At 32.8% G+C, this 20,193-nt stretch overlaps 1 protein-coding gene across 1 annotated transcript in view; it reads left to right on the top strand.

Moving 5' to 3' along the window:
• The window catches only part of LOC145333365 (cuticlin-1-like), a 106,434-nt gene that overhangs the window by 81,682 nt on the left and 4,559 nt on the right, over window positions 1-20,193 (top strand). The window contains exons 5-10 of the mRNA XM_080178482.1: window positions 15,006-15,129; window positions 17,516-17,632; window positions 18,459-18,553; window positions 19,087-19,188; window positions 19,552-19,632; window positions 20,086-20,193. The exon at window positions 20,086-20,193 is cut by the window's right edge and continues 16 nt beyond it. Of these exons, the coding sequence (XP_080034608.1) occupies window positions 15,006-15,129; window positions 17,516-17,632; window positions 18,459-18,553; window positions 19,087-19,188; window positions 19,552-19,632; window positions 20,086-20,193 (627 nt within the window). The remainder of the gene's footprint in view (window positions 1-15,005; window positions 15,130-17,515; window positions 17,633-18,458; window positions 18,554-19,086; window positions 19,189-19,551; window positions 19,633-20,085) is intronic.

Genomic DNA, 20,193 nt, shown 5'->3' with positions numbered 1-20,193 from the left:
TGTGACCTACCTCCCATTTTCTGTGGGGGGGGGGGGGGGGGGTGGAAAATATTCCTCCCAAAAAGTTGTATTTTGTCCTAAAATTTTTAAAAAAAAATTTTTTAAGCTAAAAGAACAATTAATTTGCTGTTTTTAAAAATAACCAATTAAATTCTATTTGTTTGGCTTTAAGATTGCTTTTTTTTATGTAAAGTTGTACTTGTCATGAAAACCATACATTAATTTGTAAGTACTTCTTGTCAACCCCCCTTCCCCTCTCCTAACATTTCTTCTTTTTGAATTTTTACCTGAGCTGGATCTTTAAATCATTTCAATGGTGCACCAAATTTCAGCTAATCACAGCGCGGCATTTCGTAAAATGCTGTGCTCTCATTGGTGGAAAGTTGGCTCACCCCGATTTGGCGCATCATTGAAATGATTTAAAGATCCAGCTCTGCTTTCTCTCCATTTAAGAACACTTTAAGTATACCTATTTCTTTATGTAAGCCTTCCTTAAAGTTATACTTACATTAATTTCTAAGTAACCCTTGTCTACCCCCCTTCCTTTCTTTATTGTCTACCTGCTTTCTCTCCAATTAAGAACCCTTTTAGTATACCCTATCTTTTTATGTAAGCCTCTCCTAGCGTTTCTTCATTTTGAATTTTTTTGGTTAAATAATGAAGTTAATTTAGAAAGTTTATGCTGAAGTTTTTTATGCATGGAAACTTTAGGCAGCTTTGAGAACCTGTTTTCCTTGAATTTTTGAAATTTTGAAAATTGTGTATTGCAGTTAAGAAATTTTGTTTTGGCTTATTTATAAAAACGTTTCCTAGTTTTATATGTATGGCTAAGCTTAACTAAAGTGTATGTAGCCTTTCTAAATGTAAAATTTAGGTAAGCCTTATAAAGTAAATTAAAATTAAAATAAAAATCATAAAATTAATGTTTTATGGACCAAAGATTTTTCAAGTTTACTAAAGTAAAAAAAAATGATTTAAGAAAGATCATGAATTAATAGTATTATACTCATTGTAATAAGTTTTTTTATATGTCTCTTTGTAAAATTTAATCTTAATAATCTTTTTTGTTGTTTATACATTTTAACCAAAAAGGTTTTTTAAATGTTTAGCATCTGCCCATTTGATTATAATTCATGATTCGGACCATGCTAAGCAAATTGCGAATAAAAAAAATTATCCCTTACAAAATATTTTGAAGCAATTCTTATAAATCTACTATCTTTAGAGGGGTTTATGTATCTTTAGAGCCGAAAGGTAGAATGTATGTCTGTGTGTGTCTGGACTAAGAACTGCGCATGAAAACAGTTTGTTTTATTTTAAAAAGTTTTTTTAAAGCAAGAATAACAGTTTCCTTGTTTTACAAATATAACAAATATAAGAAGCTTCCATGAAAAGAAACCGATTTATTCCAGAAGCTAGCGAGATATTTTAGACATCCTTTATTATATCTCTTTTTAATGGCCCTTGAATTTTTTACACTTTACTTTATTTTTAAATTTTGGCGTATATTAAGGAACATATATGAACATATCTTTCATTTGTAAGTAGAGGAAATCAGGGATATAAAGGGATAAGACAATAGTAGATAGATTGATATTCCGTCCAAATTGAATTTGGGGATGCCTAGGCAAAATTTTTGCATTTTAAGTTTTACACCCCTCCCCCCCCCCCAACATAAAAAAGCTTGGACGTCATTGTCCTGTACAATGAGTTATTGAAACGGTTGGATATTAAGATTAATAAACATACCACTTAAAATTTTGAAAAAAGTCCCAACAGTTATTAAGCTATTGAATAAGAAAACGTTATAATAAAACTTTGGGGACTAATGTAATATTTTAGAAAGCCCAATGACCCCTCCCTTCCTGGATTGAATGAGAATGTGTACTTGCTTTCTACCTGACTTAACTAGATAAGATACCTTTTATATTTTAAGTATACCTAAGTAATTTTATGTAACCCTAATTAAATAATTAAGAAATAAAATTTAAAAAAATATGAAAGACAAGTCTTAATTAGAGCAAAGTTTTTTTTGTCTACATAAATAGAAAAAAAGAAATATTATAGATAACTAAAAGTGTACTCATTGTAATAAATTTTGAATTATGCCTCTTTAAATGTAGAATGAAATGATCACATATATTTTGTTGTTCATTCGTTTTAACGAAAAAAAAAATTTGCAAATGTTTAGGACACCTGCCCATTTCCAATATTTGAATATGATTTGTGTTTTTTATATATATTGGGGGAGGTTAATTTACCATATTTTCTATTAAAAAAATCACCCTATAAAAATATTTTTAAGTAACCATTCTTTATAATTAGAAAAATCAAAAATATCTTTAAAGAGGCCTTAGATGGTTACTTGCTATTATTTATAACACAGATAGGATATATGTGGCGGAATTTACAAGGAACCGTGCTCAAAAACTTAAAAAAGATAGGAGTATTTTTCCAAAATTTTAGTTAGAAAAACAATTGGCTGTTTTAAGACATAACCCAAAAGGTACTCGTATATCATCAAACCTGCTTTTTCTTGACATAGCTTAATGTAACTAAGAACAAAATAGGAACCCCTAGTAAACTTTATAAGGTACCTTAAACCTTTCCTAAGTCTTACTTGACATTACTACATTTAGGAATACTTAACAATAACTAAGAAACTCCAAAGGTATACTTAACTAAAAGCTTACATAAGCCTGACATAAGAAAATACCATTAGGGACACTTATCTTCGTTTGTGATTCTCACTAATATTTGTCTGAAAACACAAGCAAATGTGTAAAATACTTGTGAGACAATGCGGAGTTGAAGGAACACCTTATTTTAGTTGTCCTCGCGAAATATGATAATTTCATTACGGACGAAATAACAGACAGACAAACAATGTATAGAGTATCACCACTAAAAACAATATTCTTTAAAAACAGGCCAGGATCCTAGATGTCCCTGTGAAAATAATCCCCTGCATGAAAACTGTCCCCCCGATTGTGAAAGAAACACAGGTCTTTGAAGGATTTTCAAAATTTTAAGATAAAATTTTCTTTTGATTTCTTTCTTAATATGATTTGGTTTAGTTTATAATATCATCGTATTATAGACAGCTTTCCGCGGAATATGATTAAAACCGGTTTTGTTAGCCCTGAGGGGCCAAATCTTATTTCAATTTTAATAATCGATGTAATACGATATCATGATTTTTCAATATGACTGAGATCCGGTTTTAATCTTGCGGATATTAATCGGTTTCGAAGCCATAATGAAAACTAATTAATGTCTAGACCATGAAATTTTTTTTATGTCTTTTATATTTTGTATGATTTTAACTAGAAATTAAACTAGTAAACTTGTAAAAAATATAATTTTGAATAACAAATATCTTCTGCAATCAAAAAAGTGTAGTCATATTTTTAAACATTATTTTTTTAAAGATAACATTTAAAAATCCTGAAATACAGGTATAGACAAACGTTGTCCGTGCAGCCGCAACCCGGTGCACGACAACTGTCCGCCAGACTGCATTACCAACCTGCGGACAGACCCGCGGTGTATTGACGAGTTTTGCCGACAAAATCCGCGGGATGCCAAATGTGAAGGTGTCGAAATCTTTGGGCAGCCGAGGTTTCCTGTTAGAATTACATCAACAACGGCTAAAACTACCCGACGACCGAAAACTACAGCCAAACGACCACCCATGAAACCTAGGAATTGTTTAGATACAAAGTTAATTGTTTAGTAGCGTTTCTATAACTAGGGGTCAGTAAGTACGCCACTATTTTCAGGCAAGTTGAAGATTGTTTAAAATCATTCGAATTTGACATTTCAAGTGATTTATTTACAAAATAGACAAAAATTTGATTCAATTTTTTATTTTTAGTAATAATTGTATGAAAAACTATCTTCTATTTTTTCTATAACTAAGTTGAGTAATTGTTCTTGATATAAACATAAGCTGGACTATTTTCTAACCCTGCGGGGCCATCATTAACATTAACCTAACTAATGCTACAAAGAAAATACGAAGAAACCCGCTACTTTGTTTTCTTTCCCTGACCCCATAATTTTGATATCTATAAATAAAACAGAGATGGGCGAAAAGAGGAGCCTAAAAACGACCACCATCACGACCATCACCACGGGGGTGTAGATCCCCGCCACCACCCCTTCCACAGCTTTCATTATGATCCCGGGGACGGCCGTAGGGGCAGGGGCCAGACAAGAATCGGTCGCAGCGCCCCCCTAAACTTCCCGCATGAAATAACTTTCAGAAAAATTATGCGAAGCCCAAACAATGCTCAAAATAAAGTCAAACGAAGCATACATTTTATCAACGAAAATGAGGGCCCAAATCACGAGACAAATGCTGGAAAAACAACAATTGCTCCCCTGAAAAGACTTGCTAAACACATCAAAGTTATAGATGACACTTTGAACATTACTGAGCTGCATAAATCTACTAATGCAAACCTAAAAAAATCCGCCAACGACGATCGGAAAAACACTGCTATCAATGCAAAAATTGACTACGACCTTATGAATTATGAAAGCAACAATGCAAATGATTTAATATGTCTGACTCAAACCTCTATTCTGACCAGTCTAATTTTAATACTAATTCTACTGGCAGTTATAGGTTTTGTGTTGGTCTATAATTGTATTCAGAATACAAAACAAAAAAGAGTTTATATGCAAAGTATTTTAGCACTGCAAAGGCAGCCAACCAAGTTTTATCTATCTCATGGCTAGACTGATTTTTAGGTAGCATAGCTGCCCTATAACTAATATCTATCGATAAGTCTGTACACTTTTGTCTATTGAAATTTATAACCACGCTACGTTGGACATTTTTATTCTCGTTATTTTTTTAAAAATCTAAATCCATAAAAGCGAAGATCTGAAATGGTAGGACATTAAAATTTGTAGAGTGGCATAACTGAATAAGCAGAATATTAATGTATAAGTCTAAACAAAATTGTAAGTAAATTTGTTGCAAAATTTCTTAAATACAGGTTACTGTTTTAGGATATACTTATATTTGTTTAACTTGATTATATAGATGCTTCACTCATAACATTGTACCTTGTGGTATCAGGTATCATTCTTTCAAATATCAGATAACTCGAAAAAATTCAACTGTTCATGACAGACCTACCCTAATTATAGAAAAGCTTTGCTTTTAAAGATATTTGGATTAGAGGCGTTTTTAACAATATAATAATAATGCAAAGAGTAAGGACATTTTTTGCTAATTTGTAAATTGATGATATTTAAAATGGTATTTTAGCGGAAGAAATGGCACATCCTAATGTTCATAATTGTAATTTATAGTTATTTATGGAAAGCTGTAATAGTCAGGGATATACCATAGGAAGATTTTTTGTCAACCAGAAAAAGGATGGAAGTTTTAAAAGTTTCGATTTGACAAAGCCAATATTGTCCTGTTGTGACGTCATAAATTTCAGGATAGTAGAAGGGAAGGGGGTAAGAAAAAAATGGGATGGGAAAAATGGGGCTCCCCTTATATTAAAATGAAAAGGCCTATCCTAACTTTACTGGATAAAGAAAATACGTGGATAGTATAACAGGTGAAAAGTTGTAGTCAATTTAGGTTGCTAACATTGACATCATTTATTGGTCAGTAGAAGGGGGAGGGGATGGGGTGTTATCGTTATTTTAGCCAGCTACAAGTTTCACTTTATTAGAGTACATGAAAATCTTGTGTAATATCCAAGTAATAATATATCCATTAAGCTATTCTAAATTGAAGCTCTAAAGCTTTTTATATGAATTTTTTCATTCTTATTTTCAAAGTTGTCAGAGTTATAATTTTAATGATTTTCTCAATGTTTTATATGTCTGTGTGATTAATAAGACAGAGATTTGACAACTGAAAAAAACATTAACCTCAAACATTTTTCTTCAGTTGAAATCACATTTTTTGTTGGTTCCTAAAATTGATTAAGCATTAACTAATTTTGGCTAGTGTAAAAGTTAGCTGCAAAATATTTTGTCTTCAGTTAATGTATCCCTTTCCCACTCTGCCCTTGGTTTAATTATATTTTGACAATAGTTTCAAGCAGAGCAAAAAATTTGATAGTGTTTTCACAAGGCTCGGCAGTAGCGCAGTTTAAAGTCGGCTTTTCTAAAATCTCCTTTTTGGCAGCTGTGGCTTTGATTTTTAGTTAAGTATTACTGTTTGAACGAAGCTGTGGTTTTATAAAGATACTAGCGGCTACGTCCCTAGAGGCCTCTAGTGGCACTTTAAATGTTTTTTTGTTCAAGTCTCTACGATACCTACCAATGTTTTGTTCAAGTCTCTCAAATATTATTTTTTTAGATTTTTTTATGATTTCTCATGGGAGGGTGGTGGTACCCTCCCTCAAAATAGTTATAAACTTTTCCGGGACCTATGAGATCCTTCGGTACACACAGACAAACATCATGTTACTTTATTATAAGGATTTTGTCTGCCGTGTCAAAATTTTTAAGGCTGTCGATAATAAGTTTTCTCGTATTCATTCGAATCCGGTGGATAGGATACGAAAAAACTATGTCTAGCACCGTATTATATCCAACTTTCTACGAATATAAAAATGTACAATCATAAGATTTAAACCAGTTTTTTTAGCCGGTGCCTCCGGCACCTCGGGGCTAAAAAAACTAGTTTTAATCTTATAATTGTACATTCTATATCCGCGGAAAGCCGTTTATAATACGATGCGAGAAATAACTATTAATTGTTCTTTTTATCTGTTGTTTGCAATTAGGACTTATTAGATGAAGAAAAATATATTGAACTAGCGGCTACACCGCTAGAGGCCTCTAGTGGCACTCTAAATGTTTGGGTTTTTGGTTCAAGTCTCTACGATACCTGTCTATGTTGTGTTAAATCTCTCTGCGTAAAACAAATTATATTTTTTTGTGATTTCTCTTTGGAGGGTGGTGGTACCCTCCACCAAATAGTTATAAACCTTTCCGAGGCCAATAAGAAGCTACCTTATCAAGGAGAACCTGATCGGTTAGCGAGATCCTTCGGCACAAACATACATCCTGTTACTTTATTATAAGGATTTCTTTATTAATTTAAAGTTTTGTTACTCTGTAAAATAACAAAGTTAGAAGGTTATTGCTATGCTACATATTCATATTAGTTATCTATCACATCGTATTATAAACAGCTTTCCGCGGTTATAAACATGTACAATTAAGATTAATACGAGTTTTGTTAGTCCCTAAATGCCGAAGTCACGGGCTAATAAAACTGACTTTAATATTATGATTGTACAGTTCTATATTTGTAAAAAACTGGATATAATACGATACGATACATAACTTTTTACTTTAGCTTATAACCTGTTCTATTCTAGCGGATATTAATCGGTTTCGGCACCATAGTGAAATAGCTATTTCTCGCATCGTATTATAAACAGCTTTCCGTGGGTATAAACATGTACAATTATAAGATTAACACCAGTTTTGTTAGCCCCGAAATGCCTATCAAAGTTACCATAACGTATGTCATGCTTAATTTTTATATAAGTGTATCTATTTTATAATTAGGGTTTTACGTCCATGGTACTACATTATTTTATTGCTTTTATAAAGAATATTCTTAATTGTTATTGATATATTTGTTCTAGTATCTTATCAAAACTGAAATAATATTTATTCAAAAGTGCCATATTTGCAGGGAGACGGGGATAAGACAATGGGGATTAATTAATTTTCCAATTGATTTTATAGTAAAATTTATGATAAGGATATAATAATAGTTTTTTTATCGCATTATATTATAGACAGCTTTCCGCGAATATCAAAATAAAAAAAATAAGAGTAAAACCAGTTTTGTTAGCCCCGAGGTGCCAAAGGGCCATGCTAACAAAACCTGTTTCTTTGATATTCGTGGAATATTGTCTGTAATGCGATGCTATGATTTTTCAGTATGGCGAACAACCGGTTCTAATCCAGCATATATTAATCGGTATCGAATCAATACTGGAAGGTATTATTTTGCATTCTAGTGTCAATTTTTAACCTTTACCCCTAACAATTCAAAACTACAAAAGGCAGAAACCGAAGGTAGAATCTTAAAAACTTTTTGCCTCACTAAAATTAGTGAGCTTGGCTAAAAAAGTTTGTGAAAAATTTTCCAAAATCGCATAAAAATCTACTAAATTAAGTAAAATAATAAAAGGGTTATTAACATAAGATCTTGTTTCATTTTGTAGATTTTTAATGAGATTTCGGAGGATTTTTCACAGAATTTTTTAGGAGGCAGTGAGCCAAAAAGTTGTTGAAGAATCCATCTCTGGTTATAAAGTTTAAGGGGAAAATTTGATTATAGGCCGTTGTCCCCCTCCTATCTCTGCATATTTATTTATTTTACTGTGATACTTTAATTGTTGATCTATTTAATTCAAAATATAATTTCAAAAAATGTATTCTATTGATTTAGAATAGCTTGTGTTTTCAAACACTTTTTTTGGCTTGTTAGTAATAGATAGTTCTAAAGACATTGAAATCGTAAACTGTCACTGTAAAAATTTTGAGTTAAATATACTGTAATTGATAATATTTAAAACAACATATTTAAACTATTGTCTTGTACAAAAAATGTACATTTTTGTAGTACAGCTACATCTAAATATATATTCAAAAGGTAGAATAAATTTAAACTGTTTTATTTTTAAATAGCCGTCATCCTTGTTTTTTAACTAGATACTAGCGGCTACTGGAGGTTGGATGAGGGGTGGGGGTTCCGACTATCCCCCCATTTAAAATTTCAGTTTTAAGAAGAAAAAATGTGAGGGGGGGGGGGTGGTACTTCTTTAGTGCAAAATCTATTGTGATGGTGTTTGTTCCCTTCCCGAAATAGTTTTTCCAAGGACCTACATTGTAAAGGAGAACCATATTCGTTCAGATGTTTTTCATAGTGAATGCAAAAAAAATCGACGGACTGACAAAAGCATGGTACTTACAGAGTAGCTGCGCTACTACAACACAAAATGACGGATAATCTGTGTCCGTTTTGAGGACATTCCTGATGTATTTCAACACACAGAACAAATATTTTTTGGCCTTAAAGATATGTTTTGTTTCATTCTAACATAACACATTGAAAATACTAACTATTAATCTTTTTTTAAAAAGCGAAGCTTATCTATAGTTAGTGTCTTTCCGTCCATCCATACGGTTAGCTCCTATCGTTAATTTAACCATGCTAGAATTGTCCTATCGATTACAAACTTTGCATGATGATTCCTATAACAGTAAGGTACGATTTAGAAAAAGCGTAGCAACTCTACAAACGTTACCAGAATGTCCATTTAAAACATGTTGATTTGAACAACATTTTTTTTGTAAGATATTTTAAGTTATGACACTCTACAAGTGTTAATGTTTGTTTGTCATTAATTCGATTTTTTTAGTAAATAAAACATTTTAAAGAAAGGGTGGGGAAAGATTTTAGCGATGCTGAAAAAATGTTGTTTGTCTTGTTTGATAAACACCAAAAAGGGTATAAGTACTGTGATATCTTCTTGGTTTATGACCAATGTTCTAAGATATGCAATGCTATCTTGGATATCCAATCATTGCCGCTTAAATATCAATAGCGCCAATTTTTATTTCTCACAAATAATACCCATTATGTTCTTATGTCTGTAGCTTAAGATCTCGTTAACCGTTCGAACGATTGGGAATTCTTTTACATTAAAGCTTTTTCAGGTTTTGAAAAGTGTCATGACTATGTATGACCATTTCTGAATGTTCAGTTTAAAATTACAAAAGGGATAGTTGCAAGAAGTGCATTTAAACTTGAATTTAGTGAACTGCATAGTTTTTTTCTGTACAATTTTTAAAACTATTTCTACAGGACATATATTTGAAAGAATTTAAATTTGCTCCCAGGTAGTTTTCAAAATATCAAGACTTGAAAATCATATGTGCTATATGGCTGTACTGCTTTCATATACAATTGATTGCTATTTATTGTAATACAAAATTACATGTGCTAGTATAGTATTTTTGTAAGTTATGCTTGCAATCAGACTCTTTAAAAGCACTTCATTCAACTATCCATTTTAAGACACAAATATATAAGAATTATGAGAAATAATACTCTTTTTAAAAATCAAAGTTTTTTTTATCTTTCGTCGTTGTAAATCTAAATCCAGCTATTATGACTGTTGTTCTTGTGCGTTAATGATGGTGCTCTGTTATCTATCTATGTATCAATGTTGTATGACCATGTTTAAATATATGCTAATACAGCGAGGTACAATAACTCTCTAAAACAGAAGATGAATAAACTCCCTCAACTGCACAGATTATGACATCATACGATAGAATAACCAATGAAAGGCCAACATAAATTTTACCATTGGTCAATTACAGTGTATACTGGCCTCTCATTGGCTATTCTATCGTATGACGTCATCATCTGTGGAGGGACTTGAATCATCTTCTGTAAAACAAGCAATTCTTCAAAATATTGAAATAATTCAAATTCAAGTGGTTTATTGCATAAACAAGGATTGATAATAAGCGTGGCACAAAAGTACTTTAAACTAGGGTTGGGCCGGATACTGGATATTCGGTTGATTTATAATACCGGATATCCAGTTTCCGGCTGGGTATCTGGCCAGCGCCGAATATCCGGATATCTGGCCGGATAACTGGATATCTGGCATTACAAATCAGCTGGATATCCGGTATCTGTATAGTTTCAATATCCGGTATCCGGCCGGATATTTAAAATGTCCGGATATCCGGCCCATTCCTACTTCAAACTGAAATAGTGGTCAGGAGTATCTTCACAAGAGAATTCCGAAGCTTATCTCATATAGCAGCTTAGTAAAGTAGAATTTTCCAAATAAATATACAAAGTAGATGATCATATGTTAGTGCTAGTCATTTGAATTGTAGACTAGCTTTGCTACTATCAAAACATTTTTAAAACCTAAATACTAAAATTTGTTTCATTTTAAATTTAGAAAACATGTCACTACACCGTATTCAAACATCCAAGTACAAGATGTCCTTACACTTGTCAAAAGGTTTATGGGCAAAATTCTATAATTTACAAGTCAACCATCCAGCCCCTCCCCCATCCCTGTTTTTTTTTTTATATATATTTTATATATTAGGAATCACAATAAATAACAACTAGTGTTTAAAGTATTGGAGGGGGGGGGGGGGGGGGTGTAGCGTTATACTTAAAAAAGGATCCTTTTAACTATCTCTAGGAAAATATCTGAAATTATTGGCGACAAGAAATAATTCTAGAGAGGATTAAAAAGATTTTCAGACAGCCCATTGTACAAAAAGACAGACAGAGTAAGTTATATAGTAGTTGATATAGTTTATTTATGATAAAGATATGTAGGCTGGGGCGTCCAAGCTTTTTTATTTGGGGGGGGGGGGGTAAAGGTATTTGTCGTTGGCACCCCCAAAATTTTTTATTTTTAAAATTTTACCCCCCCCCCCCCCCAAATAAAAAAGCTTGGACGCCCCAGCCTACATATCTTTATCATAAATAAGCAGCGCTGCTTAAAAAGAAAATGTTAATCCACAGAGGACCTTGTACAAGAGGGTTACGCCCTTCTGTCACATTTATGCATAGAGAAACAAGAAAAAGATAAAGTAACAAACCAACAATCATATATTTTTTTTGTCATGGGTCATGAATAATTATTCTAAAAATTATTTCAAAGTACCTCACTATATGTACATGTTATTAAATATTCCATTTTTTTTGTAGGGTTAGGTAAATGAAAGATAAAGCATTTCTGCACTTATTCAGAAAGAAAACTTTGGGTATAGTCCCTTTCGTGGCAACGCCACTTAAGGGGCGTTTTGTGGTATTTTCACAGTAGCTTATCCCCTATTTCTAGCCCCTGCTGGACAATCACCTAATCCAATTTAACCAAAAACTTTTTCATTGGCATATTTGTTCTTTGCCTTTTACCTATCTGAACGATCAAATCGAACCATAGAAAGACAGCTGAAAATTATTTCTTTTGGGAGGAGTATTTTTACAGTAGATTAAAGTAACAAAAATTATTTCTTTAATAAATTCATTTCTGAAAACAGGGATTGAGGTATATGACATATATTTAGATATGAATGTTTTAGGCTATTTTTTTAGTCCTGGGATGGGTTTTGGCTATTCGTCTGCCTTTTCCTTCCCACTTTTATTCAAATTCTCATGCCTAGATTAACGAAAAGAGCTATCCGTCACGTACGACTGACCCTAAATATAGAAAAGTTTCGCTTTTAATAAGTCCTATACTACGTTTATACGTGTCCTTGTAAAGCTTTTTAAAGCACAATTCGCAGACTATAAACTTTTTAAATTTGGTTATAACATTTACTTTATGGGTTTTTAAATAATTCAGGGAAAGGATTATTAAAAAATATAATTGTTGTTATCTTATTAACAAGAGATATAATATTATTAGAATAGAGTTCATGTTGGGGCCATTATATTGATACAAATATCAGTTAAAACACATTTTCATTGCCTTATATATATTATAAGCGGATTTGCCCCTAGCCTCTAGGGGCTTTGCCAGATGCAACCACTTATTTCGAACATATTAAAAAAAACATATTTTGGTGCTGCGAACCATAATTTTATGGGTTATCCAAAAAGCTTTCTTTTCAATCTTTGATCAATTTATTTGTGGTGGTGGGGTTGGGGGGTGTCCCGCTCTCCAAGAAAATAGCTTAAAACCACCACAGGTCCAGTAGGTATATTCCCTGAAGAGTAGAGCCCATTCGATTAAGCGGTTACCGAGATCTTAAGCTTCAGACAGACAGACAGACAGACATCGTTCTACTTTGTATTATAGACTAGCGGCTTCGCCCCTAGCCTCTAGGGGCTTTGCCCCTAGAGGTGATAAAAAAAATTAAGGTGAAAAAAAAGGACCAAGTAAATCTTCTGCAATAAAAAAAAAAAAAAAAAAATGAGGGGGGATTTTTTTGTTTTTTGGGGGGGTTAGGGGTGTCCCACCCCCCAAGAAAATAGCTTAAAACCATCACAGGACCAGTAGGTATAATCCCTGAAAAGTAGAGCCCAATCAGTTCAACGGTTACTGAGATGTTAAGCTTCAGACGGACAGACAGACGGACAGACATCGTTCTACTTTGTATTATAGATTATGTGATTTTATAAAAGTGCCATCAAGTTCCTAAAAAAGCGAATAAGAGAACTTCTTTAAAAACTATGAGTACAAGTATAATTTGGAGTCTTATGTCCCTTTTTTCCCTGCTACAACTCCTTCCTTCCACAAACTTTATTACATGCAGGGATGTAAAAGGACAAGACAATGGCTGATAAATTGATGTATATCTCCAAAAAAAACCTTCTTTAGATTTTAATTGGGGATTGAAACATTTGAACTCGACTTAATGAGCCAACAAATCAAAATTCAATAAAAGTCCTCAAAGTTATTAATAAGAAACCGTAATTATAAAACTTTGGGGACTATTGTAATAAACAGCCTAATATCTCCTCCCTCCCTGATTATAAGAAACCATATTTATACCACCATGGATCCTAAAACAGTAGGACACCAGTTTACACATCTTATTATTTTTCATAGAGTAATAGTTTAAGAAAGGTAATGTAAATCCTTTAAAGGGTTCAACAAATAAATATAAATCAAGCCTTAGGTAGATCGTCAAATGATATCTATCTATTCTGGTATACCCACCCCCCTAAACACCTCCTCAAATAATCCTTCAATGTCTTTAGTCCTTGCAAAATTGTTAATGAGTAACCGATAAATATCCATCGTATTGCAGACAATTTTCCTTGAAGATTAAAATAAAAATCATAAAATTAAAACAAAAACCTTTTTCGGCCCCTCGTTGCTATAAACCTGGTTTTAATCACATCATTTTACATTTTTGTATCCGCGGAAAGCTGTCTATAATACGATGTGATAAATAATGATGAAATATATATGTTGGAGTTATATTTTTTTCCATTCTTTCATTGGAATTTGAGTAATTGAATGACTACCTCGTATAGATCAACTGCTTGTAAAGAAATTGTCAGTGTGATTTAAAACAGGGTAAGGCATGTCATCTTAAGTGGGGTGTATTTGCTGTATACACTCCTTATGCACGCCTCAGGTTTATATACCTTTAAACGGGAATAGGTCACTCCTTCAGGTAATACTTTTTCTCGTATTCATTCGAAACCGATTAATGTCCGGTGGATTAGAACCGGTTCTCATCCATACGAAAGAACTATGTCTAGCATCGTCTTATATCCAGTTTTCTACGAATATAAAGATGTATTGTACAATCATAAGCTTAAAACCAGATAATAATACTACGTCAAATTTAAAATTCAAAATGGTTTCAACTTTTTTTTTATAGACTTATACTATTATCACGAAATGTTCCGTGATTATACAAAGTTTTCATAATTTTTTTTTTACAAACTTCTTTATTTTAAAATTGATTAAATGAATGTTTTTGCATGATACTAAGTCTATTATTGTTTTCAAAAACCTATAGTAGCATGGTTTCTTGATACTTAGGGCTTGTCCGAACATTACTTAACATTTGTTATGGAGACAACTAAGCATATGTCCATATTTGGGAGAAAGCCCAAATTGTGTCAAAAATAATCCATGTGACGTAATAAAAATGAGGGATTATCCATCTCTTTTTCAGGGGTTTTCTTACCCTCTTCTCCTCTTATCTCCCTCATTTTATTACGTCACGTGGATCATTTTTGAGACAATTTTAACACAATTTGGGCTTTGTCATATGTGGCACTAGTTGCCCCGCCCTAAGTTTCTAGGGGGAGATCAGGAAAATAGCTTAAAACCATACCAGATTATTTATTGAGCTTCCCTAAAATATATAACCCATTGAGACCAGCATTTCTAAGATTTCAAAAAATCCTTACTACTTAATTATGGCATGTTTATAGACATAATTTAATTTTTTTCTAAAGTAATTTATTTTATTTTATTTTTTGTTAGATACGTGAGAAGAAACAGTAAGAGTCAACAGCATAGAATAACAGTTCCTCTATCTGGTTGTGGTACCAGCACTGTAGAGGCCAGTTCTGATAGGCTTATGATTGAAAATACACTTATTATACAGGTATAGTTATAGCGTTACAGACAGTAAGACAGACATATAGATAGACAGACAGACACATAGTTCCTCTCTCTGGATGTGGTACCAGCACTGTAGAAGCTAGCTCTGATAGGCTTATGATTGAAAATACACTTATTATACAGGTATAGTTATAGCGTTACAGACGGGGAGGTAGAAAGATATACAGACAGACATATAGTTCCCCTTTCTGGATATGGTACTAGCACTGTAGAGGCCAGTTCTGATAGGCTTATGATTGAAAATACACTTATTATACAGGTAAAGTTATAGCGTTACAGACAGTAAGACAGTAAGTTCCTCATTAAATAAGTATTTTCAGTTGCTTTCAACCCTTAAAAAATAACAAGTATAGTCCCTTTCATAGCAACGCCTCTTATTTTCACAATATGTTTTTATAGGTTATATTACGTTAGGTGATTGCCCCGTAGGGTTAGGTAATTGGCCTCGCAGAGTTAGAGCCCCCCTACTGTGAAAATACGATGACACGCCCCTTAAGCGGCGTTGCCACAAAAGAGACTATACACAAAATAACTTTTCCTCAGGTTTACATTTTTTGGCAAAAGTTTCATTCAGACGGACAGACAGACAGAGGCAACTATATATAACACGACTTGTATCATCTATAAAGGTCAACGAGGTATATAATTTTTATTACTATAATAATGATGATGATTATAGATTTAAAGAAATAATTCTACAACAACTATAATGAAACATATGTTCTCCTTCCTTGTTATATCAGGGGGACAGGGACTGATATTAATCAGTTTAAACATGTTGTGTTTGTGCAGTGGGGGAAAACACTAGAGGGGGAAATTTATATAATTTTTCATGATAGGACTAAATGTCTTACACTTATAGTACTTTCTGAACCTTTTCCAGACTATAGAAACATCTAGACATACGGATTTCGTATGGCTAATGTCTTATTTTAATATGGAGAAGATTCAGAATTAATTTTCTCGTATTCATTCGAATCCGGTGGATAGGAACCGGTTCTCATCCATACGAAAAAACTATGTCTAGCATCGTATTATATCCAGTTTTCTACGAATATAGAAATGTACAATCATAAGATTAAAACCTGTTTTTTTAGCCGGTGCCTCCGGCACCCCGGGGCTAAAAAAACTAGTTTTAATCTTATAATTGTACATTCTATATCCGCGGAAAGCCGTTTATAATACGATACGAGAAATGACTATTCTAATGTACCAGGGAAGGGTTAAATAACTGTATCTCCCCATCGCACCCACGCTTGTGCAACCTTACTATTGAGTCATTGAAAATCAACCAATGGTATCGCTTATATTAACACGGCCAAGTAGCAAAAAATAATTTAGAAGCAGACGAATGAGGTCTTTAAAAAAGGAAGAGAGGTAGTTGTCTGTATATACATTGACATCTGAAGAGTGCAAACATGCACGAACCAATTTGTAATGACTGAATAAATATAAATATAAAAATTCATATTTTGTTTGTGAGTTAACCTCTTACATCTATATATGTATGTACATCTATACTATAGATCTGTTAGTGAGGGAGTAGAGAAAGAATTGTAGATTTCACTGGTACCCAACGTTGTAAAACTACGCTTTCTTATTCGTTGGTTCAAACACTCAGGGTACCTTTCCTGGATACTCTTGATAAGCTTCATTGAAGAGGAGAACCATATCAGTTCATCAGTTGGAGAGATCCTTTGCAACACAAACACACAGACAGACATCCTGTAACTTTTGTACGAGGATAATTATTAATGCATCTGAATATTTTTAAATTCTGATTGGTTTTTCCAAAATCAATATATGTACATATGTATATTTTTGAAATCACTGTTGAAACCACAAAATTTCCTTATATTCTGGTTTTCTTACAGACAAATAGTGAGATGTATGAATAAATACATGGGATTTTTCTCTGTAGTTCTAGCCGTTAATGAGATTTTTGTGTTCATCTAAACGGTCATCTCTTTTTGTTTGATTTGATATCACTTTGTCTTCGCTCTTAGCCTCTAGAGGCTTTGCTCCTGAAGATTACGACATCATTTATGATCATTAAACTGTTCCTATCCAACGCAGTGGTAAGCGCGATAAACCAGATGGACTGGCAATATTTTACTTTGGTAACATTTATATATATTTGATAAAATGATTTTTTTCGTTCAAAGGTTTCGTGATTTTTTTTCAATTCTAAATTTAAATTACAACTAAAAATTTTAGCAATAAGAGCAATTTTACAAATCTAACAATTTGAAAACATTAAGTGATCTTCTTACAATGGATATGGAATATATTGGATATATGAGGAAGCACCGAGGAAACTGTATACACATTCGGATATTAAAATTCAGTCCATCCTATATTTTGTTCAGATGGATGCTATGGTGCAGGATATTTGGGACTCAGCCCGCAAGATCACATGTGACTGGCAGAGCAAACTGGAAAAAGTGATCACCTTCTCACCTTTTGGTGTTGCTGATCTTAAACAGGTACATTTATAAATTTTACTCTCTGAAATTTATTTTAGATACAGCTTATCCTATCCTAGTCCTTGCCTATAATATAAAGTAATATGGTTTTTGTCTGTAGCTTAAGAACTTGGGATGGTTTTAGGCTATTAAATTTATTAGATTTAAGTCAGGGGTGGTTTTATGCTATTTTTATCTTCTTTATCTATACCTTCGAATTCAAAGATCCTACATGCTTGGGGCATAGCCGCTAGTATTATAAAGAAGAAAGGCTTTTTTGTCAAGAGCCTAAGATTTCATTGATTAATTAAAAACCGAGTAAGTTATCTAATTTAGGGAAGCTTCACATAGGTACTAGAGGGGTTTTAGGCTATTTTATTTTAAGATTTAAGCCTTTGGGTGGTTTAAAGCTATTTTTTCAGTCTTTGAATACTGAGTCCCTAGATGATAGGGACGCAGCCACTAGTAAATATTATGGAAATAGTAGCTAATGGTCTTATGCTATAGTTAATTTTAATATCTTGCCTTTAAATTTTTTATTGAAGCTACTATTTAAGAGAGTATGTGTTGCATTTTAACTGTTTTTTAATTCTTTCTACAATTTGTGTTGTTTACACTATGAATTACGGCTCCGAAAATTGAAATCCATAGTGTAGTATAAGTAAACTTTACTTAATAAATTACATTATGTTTTCAAATAATCTTCTACATTTTTATTGTAAAGTACTTTTTTATTTCATCAAATTGTTGCTCATTTATTATTGTCCTAGTCTTCATTTGAAAATCTGAATTTTTTCTATAAATACAAAGCGAGACACCTAGTGTTTAAATTGTGAACTAATTTCAGGTGGCGGAGGTAAAATTCGCGGGTTCCGGAGACAATGTGCGCACCTGGATGGAGATTCAATTTGGCCGGGGACCATTTGCAGCTCCTCTTGAAGGAATTTAGTCATTGTACAAAATAATACGGTCATTGAAAATGCGATTTTACATCTAAGTAAGCCCTATAACAACAGATCTATAGTAAAGATGTATATACAGACAACTACCTCCCTTTATTTTTCAAAGACTTTACTTGGCTGTGTTAAATATAAGCAACACCATTGGTTGATTTTCAATGACCCAATAGAAAGGTTGCGAAGGTGGTTGCGATGGGGTGATACAGTTATTTAATCCTTTCTCCCCCCTATTGTTTTACTCTAATCCTCAAACAATTCCAAGGCTTAATTTAAATCATCCATATATGCTGACAAGGTATGATGGAGAAAAAACGTTTGTAGAGTTTTTTTTGTAGTAATTTCTTTTCAAGGTGATATATCTCTAGGGAAAAGGTTTAAGTAGAAACCCTTATAATAGCCTAAAACTAGCCCTAAATCAATACCAATCTTTCTGAATGTAACGATATCTAACTTGACATACATAAAAACACTGAAATCTTACTATTTAATAACATATGATGACTAAATTTGTAAAGGTTTAACCAAAATCGGTGACGAGTTGACCGTTGTTATTTACGCTGATGATGGGGGCGCTGGCTATGATATGATGGTTAAAAATTGCTTTGCTCATGACGACAGGGATAACATTTTATAAAATTTTTAAAATCAAGTAATAATTTAATCTAATCTACAGCTAAGCTTTGTCTGTATGACTCTATTACAACATTCCGTAAGAGACCTTAAGGTTTTTATCTTAAAGTTTCATAATATTAAGGGCATATCCTGGATCTTATTTAACTAATTGGGCAAAGCTGATTATGGTTGTTGATGTAAAAATACCAATGGACTAAAAATAAGCTTGCCTAAAATATCATAGTAAAGTGTTCATTTACAAGTAAATGGTTGTGTGTAAAAAATAGCTGAAAACCATCTCATGGCAGACACCTATTCAACTGCTTTATACCACAGGATATTTTATCAAAATGTTTTATTTTTTAACAGAAATTTCCAAAGAGCCAACAAAATTAGATTGTTGAACGATCATGGTTGCCTGTTCAGACCTCATCAAATGGAATATTTTAGGTAAATAGTTATATTAAATTGTAAAACATGAAAAGGAAGATTTTTTCTATTTTTTTTATGTGAATAGCCGCAGATCATACAAATCGACAAAAACTTATGTTAGTTAATGAATATTTCAAATATTTGAAGCCTAATTTAGGGTTAGGCCGAGTATCCGGCAATTTTCAATATCCTGCCGGAAACAGGATATTGAAACTATCCGGATACCGATTATCCAGCTGATTTCAAATCCAGGATATCTGGTTATTTAGCTGGATATCCGATAATTTTCCGGATATCCGGCGTTGGCAAGATATCTAGCCCAAAACTAGCCTAATTATTTGTTTTCTAATGTTATGTTATGCTGGCTTTTATGCCAGATTTTTAAAATAAATAATACTGTTTACGGTCAACTTTTCTAAACATCCCTCGGGAAATACTTCGAAATAAAAAAATAATAATACTTTGTTTTAGCCGAACCTTTGATACAAGAAACACTGGTGCAGACCTGATTGCCTTCGCTAGGATGAATGCTTTCAAGTTCCCGGATAAAATGGATGTGTACCTGTCCTGCGAGCTGGA

This window comes from Acartia tonsa, chromosome 12 (genome assembly GCF_053477335.1).
Source record: "Acartia tonsa isolate MP-2025a chromosome 12, ASM5347733v1, whole genome shotgun sequence".
NCBI classification, from domain to species: Eukaryota; Metazoa; Arthropoda; class Copepoda; order Calanoida; family Acartiidae; genus Acartia; species Acartia tonsa.
The sequence above is the reverse complement of the archived record's forward strand: the minus strand, read 5'-3'. Positions and strand labels throughout refer to the sequence as shown.